Source organism: Pediculus humanus, genomic scaffold (assembly GCF_000006295.1).
Source record: "Pediculus humanus corporis 1103172108213 genomic scaffold, whole genome shotgun sequence".
Lineage (NCBI taxonomy): Eukaryota > Metazoa > Arthropoda > Insecta > Psocodea > Pediculidae > Pediculus > Pediculus humanus.
Genome location: NW_002987783.1, coordinates 25,576 through 31,910, shown reverse-complemented (window position 1 = coordinate 31,910; position 6,335 = coordinate 25,576). Strand labels below are relative to the sequence as shown.

At 24.1% G+C, this 6,335-nt stretch overlaps 3 protein-coding genes across 3 annotated transcripts in view; 1 reads left to right on the top strand and 2 right to left on the bottom strand.

Moving 5' to 3' along the window:
• The window catches only part of Phum_PHUM442610 (ubiquitin-conjugating enzyme E2 q, putative), a gene marked incomplete at both ends in the record, with an annotated part of 979 nt that extends 934 nt beyond the window's left edge, over window positions 1–45 (top strand). Inside the window, one exon of the mRNA XM_002429572.1 lies at window positions 40–45. Within this exon, the coding sequence (XP_002429617.1) occupies window positions 40–45 (6 nt within the window). The remainder of the gene's footprint in view (window positions 1–39) is intronic.
• A 779-nt stretch (window positions 46–824) lies between these two features.
• On the bottom strand, window positions 825–1,925 carry Phum_PHUM442600 (pre-mRNA-splicing factor CWC25, putative; the record flags this gene model as incomplete). The annotated part of the gene is made up of 3 exons (XM_002429571.1): window positions 825–961; window positions 1,059–1,728; window positions 1,861–1,925. 3 exons carry the CDS (start codon window positions 1,923–1,925, stop codon window positions 866–868), a joined length of 831 nt encoding a protein of 276 aa, XP_002429616.1. The 3' UTR covers window positions 825–865.
• Window positions 1,926–2,630: 705 nt separating this feature from the next.
• Window positions 2,631–3,230, bottom strand: Phum_PHUM442590 (NEDD8 precursor, putative; the record flags this gene model as incomplete). Its single annotated transcript, XM_002429570.1, has 3 exons — window positions 2,631–2,852; window positions 3,049–3,066; window positions 3,213–3,230. 3 exons carry the CDS (start codon window positions 3,228–3,230, stop codon window positions 2,631–2,633), a joined length of 258 nt encoding a protein of 85 aa, XP_002429615.1.
• Between the last annotated feature and the right edge of the window lie 3,105 nt (window positions 3,231–6,335).

Genomic DNA, 6,335 nt, shown 5'->3' with positions numbered 1-6,335 from the left:
TATTATTATTAATATATTTTCTTTCTTTTTTTTTTTCAGGTATAATAATAATTAATCGTTTCTCCTTCCCGAATTATTTTCACTGAACGATAACTATATTCAATTTTTATGTATGTACAAGGGATATCGGAATAAGGTTACTGATTTCCGTCCAACCTTGCCAAAAAAAAAAAAAATATTTAAAAAAAAACCGTTTACACAAATATTTTCTTAAAACAAAAAATCTACAAACAAACAATAAATACTCATTCCATCCATGTTTTTTTTTTTTTTTTTTTTTTTTTTTGAAAAACTCCAGTGAATTACATAAATCATGTAAACCAAAGTTTTCGATATATTAAATAATAATAATAATAATAATAATAATATATATGACATGAAAAAAAAAAAAAAAAACATTTTAATGAATTTTCATTTTACCCATTAAAATATGGTTGTGTATTATTAAATTTATTTCTTGCCAAGTCTCCTTTGTTTTATTATTATTATTATTAGTAATAAATTTTAAAAAAGCTTTATTGTTATTGTTTAATTTTTTTGTTTTTTTTTTATAATTATTATTATTATTTAATTTGAATAAAAAAATTTTTTTTGAAATTATTGTATACCTGATTTATTTATTCTGAATCATTTCATTTAATTGTTTAATCAAAAATTTTAATCGAGTTTTATTGGAGAAGTAGTATTGTCGGTCGTGAGGCACGGGGACTACTGGTAGAGAAGGTGTCACTTTTCCCAAATATCATACAGCATTTTCATTTCATTATTATTATTTTCTTTTGGTATGTTTACCTTTTATATACATTTTCCATTTGATGATTTCATAACAGTAGGAATTAACCAGTTTGTAAATTTAATATTATGTCTATGGAGATATAGGTTCACCTGTAATCGCTCTTTGTCGAATTTGATGTAACTTTTTTATCCAACGATCCAGTTTTGCTTTTGGATCGAGAAAAAACTAAAATGTCAAAAACAAAAGTTTTTTTTTTTTTTTTTTTAAATGATACAATTTTTAATGTGTGATAAAGAAATGAAAAAATAAAAGAACAACTTACATTCGAGTGAAAAATACTTTTTTCATCCACAGCCAGAGTATTTGATTCATCCACATTGGTTTTGACATTTGAATCAACAGATGATTGCTCATCTGTTGTTTGTTTAGAAGAGGTAAATGACTTTTGAACAAACACATCAGCATTTATATCTTTGATAACATCACTTGTAGGCTTGGTTTGAGACAAGTTGCCGATATCATTTCTAGATTTAACTCCTTTTGGCAAAACTCCCTGTTGTTTAAGTTGATGGTCAGCAGATTCGGCAGCTTTGATAGCTTTTAATAATTTCTCTCTTAATTGTTCTTCAGGATTATTTGTCATATTCTGTGGTAAATTTTTCTTAGAGCTTGTATTAGATGATTTTGATGCATTTGATGTTGAAGAATTTTTAGAATCGCTTGAATTAGATCTTGAGTGATATTTTGAATTACAACTTTTCGAATATGATTTAGATTTATAATGTTGCTTATGACGGTGTTTATCTCTCGAATGAGATCTTCTTGTACGTAAATCTTTGGAAGTTGATCTTGAATGTCTAGAACTGGTTTTACTTCGAGATCTTGAACGCTTGTAATTTCGACTGTAATTTTTTGATTTTTTATACCTAGAAGATCTACGATGCTTTGATCTTCTACGACGACTCGAATCAGAACTAGATGAACTATAAGATCTTTGCAAAAAAAATTAATACGCAATTTGTTTCAATTGAAACAATAATAATCCGTTTGTTATATTTGTAAAAAGTAATAGTACCGAACCGTGACAGGTTAGTTTTAAACACGCAACGAAAAAGTAAATTTACCTTCTTTTATGGCGGCTTTTTCTGTGATAATTTGAAGAATCTGAGTCACTTGAATAACGGCTCATTTTACATAATTATTTAAAATATATTGTACATTTAAAAATAAATCATTTGATTTGTACTTTAAACACAATATTAAAATTAAAAGCTTACAATTTTTTTTTTGGGGCCTTATTTGACAGTTAAATTTTATAGGTAAATGCAAGAAAAGCATCATCAAATCTCAAATTGATTAATATTGAATAAAAGGTTTCAATAATGAAATTTATTAAATTTTTGTTGCGCATTTCATTATATTTTTTTAAAAATATTAATTATAGAGAGTCAGGAAAATTAAAAAAAAAATTATTTTATAAATATTATTATACTTTAAACATTATTATTTAAATAAAAAAAAAAAAAAATTAAAAATTGAAAATAATATTTCACCTAATTATAAAAAATTTGTTGCTCACGATAAGCAAAGAATTGTTTGATATTTGACGATTTGAACAACTGCTTTTCGAGTTTTTTCTTATTAATAAATAACAATTTAAAAAAAATGTTTTTTGAGACCAACCACTTGAATTTTTATATATTAATGATGACATGCTTGATGAAATATTCATATCAAAAATTTTTTTTTTTAATATTAAAAGAGCAGCTCGATTTTATTACAAATGTTAATTATCGTTATGACACTGCATAAAATGTTAAACGATAGTAAATTTACAATAAACAAAATATGGTTATAATAAATTTAGCATGAGATGTAAGTAGATATTCAAATACTAATTGATTGCACTAATAATATTCGAATAACCTCCTCTTAAAGCTAAAACTAAATGCAAAACGGAACCTCCTTGGACTTTATAGTCTTGAGCAGTCTTTTCATCGTTCATTTGCTTTCCGGAAAAAATTAATCTTTGCTGCTGAGGTGGTATACCTTCTTTTTCCTCCACTCTCTCTTTAATTCTTTCAACTTTATCAGTAGGTTCAATGTCTATTTCAATCTAAAAATAATTAATTATAACTCTCAATAGTTAGTTATCGTGGACAAAAACTTTTATAAAATGTTTTAAGTAGCACATTTTTGTAAAGAAAAAATAAACGCGCTATTAAACTTAAAATAAACTACATAAAATAAAAATTAATGTAAAGAAAACATTTAAAAATACAAATAGATACGTATAATTTAATAAAACTCACCTCTTTACCGGTCAACGTCTGCAAAAAAAGAAAAAAAAAAAAATTAATTTTAAATGCTTGCAAAAAATTTGAACAAAATTAATAAATGTTTCACACACAAATAAAATAAATATATATATATATACGTAAACAACATGTAAAGACAAAAAATAAAAAAAACTTACTTTTACTTTAATCAACATTTTTAAAAAAAATTAACGATTATTATAATATAAGACCGAAACGAATTAATTAAAAGAATTATAATATCAGGTAAACAAATGTGAAATATTGCACGATTTATCATAGAGTAAATAAAATTTATAAGAGGCCCTAAAATTTAAAACCACAGCCTTGTTAAATTTGAAAAAAAAATGTTATTAATATATCCCGCTAAAAAAAACAATTTTAAATTTATACTAATTAATAAAAAATTAATAACAAAAAAAGAAAATCTTTATGTAAATAATTTTTTTAAAAATCTTTTTTAACGTTTAAAAATTAATAACTTAAACGTTATAAATAAAATACCAATTGTAAGGATATATATATATATATATATATATATATATATATATATATATATAAAATATATATTTTTTTAAAAATAATTAAAACATTTATTATTTCTAAAACAAAAATAATGAAAAGATTTTTTTTTTTTTTTATTAAAAATTATTTTTTTATAATCACTTTGAGGTAAAAAGTCAAAATATATATTTATATAATAATAATAATAATAATTCAAAAAATAAACAAAAACAAAACAAAAAGAAAAAAAAAAACAAACAAAGTAATTTAAAAAATTTTTATTATAATTATTATTATTTTACTAAATAAAAATTACATAATTACACTTATACATAATATTAATTAATAATACGGATGTTAATAAATTTATTTAATTAATTAATTAATTTATTTATTTAATAAAAAAAAAAAGCTAGCTTTTCATTTGAAGAATTTTGTATATTAAAAACCCGAAAGGAAACAAAGGGGGGCAAAAAAAAAAAAATTTCAATTATGAGCAAAGATTTATTATTATTATATTTGTCTTTAATGATAATGATAATAATAAAAATAATAATAATAATAAATAAACGGAATGCGTATTGATGAATATATTTTTGCTAGCTTTTTTTCCAACTCCCCTCCCCCTCCCTTCTTACATTTATATATGTTGCATTCATTCATTCATTCATTCATTTTCTTATTTGTCAATTTCAATTTCAAAACAACAAAATATACAACTAATAATAATAATAATAATAATAATAATAATAATAATTTGAATTAAATTCATCGAATAGGAGAACCAATTAAATTAAATTATCATTATTAATAATAATAATAATAATAGAAAAATTATCGATAGAACAATTAGATAATGTTTATTAAAAAAAGAAAAATTACTATTATTATTATTATTATTATTGTAAATAAAACAAAAACGTATCATCATCATCATCATCATCATCATCATCAAACGGATCATCAATTTTTTTTTTTATTCGTATACAAAAATAATAATAATAATAATGATGTTAAAGTAATAAAAAATAAAAATAAAAACAAAAATTTATAAATGCTAAAAAAAACATATAATAATAATAATAATAATAATAATGATAAATCGATAATATAAAATAAAATAAATTTTTTTCTTCTCTCTCTCTTTCTCTTTCTTCTTTCGGCGCAAAATCGCACAACAAGATTCCTCTCTTCCTCTCTCTCTCTCTCTCTCACATTATTTTCTCTTTTTTCATTTTCATCATGATGCCTTTATTATATAAAAAACAATAATAATAAAAATATAACGGTGAAAAAAAAAAAAAAGGAAAAGTTTTTCCGCTTTTCATCATTTTCCTACACATATATATTTTCACACGTATATAATAAATATTATTATTATTAATAATAATAATAAACAACATGTTTTTTATTTTTTCCCCCCCAAAAAAAAAAACATTTTCAACCATTCACACATTTTTCACATATTGAGATATTTGACATCGTGACAGTAATAATAATAATAATAATAATAATAATAATAATAAACTTAAACCGTTGCCGTCGGTTAGATAAAAGACTCGGAAAGAAAGAAAAAAAAAATATATATATATATTATTCAATATCAAAAAATTTTCCATGTCTAATAAAAAAAACATTTTTTTTTATTTATTTATAGTATATATAGTATATAGTATAAATATATATATATAAATATATCTACATAATTATATTATTAAACGGATATATCGACGACGTGCGTTATTCATTTTTTCTTTTGTTTTGCATGTCAAAGTTTTTGCGCATTAATAAAAATCAAATCAACGGAAGGAAGGAAGGAAGGAAGGAGGGGAGGGGAGGGGGGAGACGTGGGGATCGTTACGCCGCGAACTTTGATCGAAATTTATTCCCATTTTTTTTTTTTTTTTTCGTACGCGTGGCAAGAGTAATAAAAAAAACAATTAATTAAATAAGATTCGATAATTTTTTTTTTTCGCAATTAAAAAAAAACAGAAAATTTGAAATCTTATGCGTGCGTGCGTGCGTTCGTGCGTGCACAAAGATAATTTCGAAAAAATTTCCCCCCCCCGCTTTCCCCCTTTCCCCCCTCCCTCCCTCTCTTCCCCCGTTTGATAAACGTTTAATAAACGCGTGAAAAATTAATTACGCGAACGCGAATGATGATGATAATAATAATAATAGTAAGTGATTTTTTGTTTAAACGTCATCATCATCATCATCATCATCATCTTTTACATCGTAATTTTGCCTCAAAAAAAAAAAAAATTTCCGTCTCGTATACGCGAACCTGATTTTTTTAAATTTTTGGGAGTAGCAACAGCAGCAACAGCATCCTCCATTCTTTTACATTAATCAGATTATAATCCCGATAATTGGATTTCGATTAAAAATCGAAAAAAAAAGAGATGGAAACGGGATGAAGGGAACGAGAACAGGAATGCGATGATGATGATGATGACAACGATGACGACGACGACAGCGTAACAATCATTCTCAAAAACGATGGGTAGGCGAGGGGGGAGGGGGGAAACGTAAATAATAATAATAATAATAAATGGAAGATAAAACACACGCACACGCACACCCACACACTTTGACGTTTTGCTTTCGGATTTAATTTCCTTTGTCGGGCGTTTACGAAGGTTAAGTGCAAACTAAAAACTTACTTTAAAAAAATTTTTTTTTTTACACGTATCAAAACAAATATTCGCCATACTTACCTAAGGAGACAAGAAGGAGAAAAAGTAGTGGGGGGCAAGGGGGAATTGGGGGGGAAG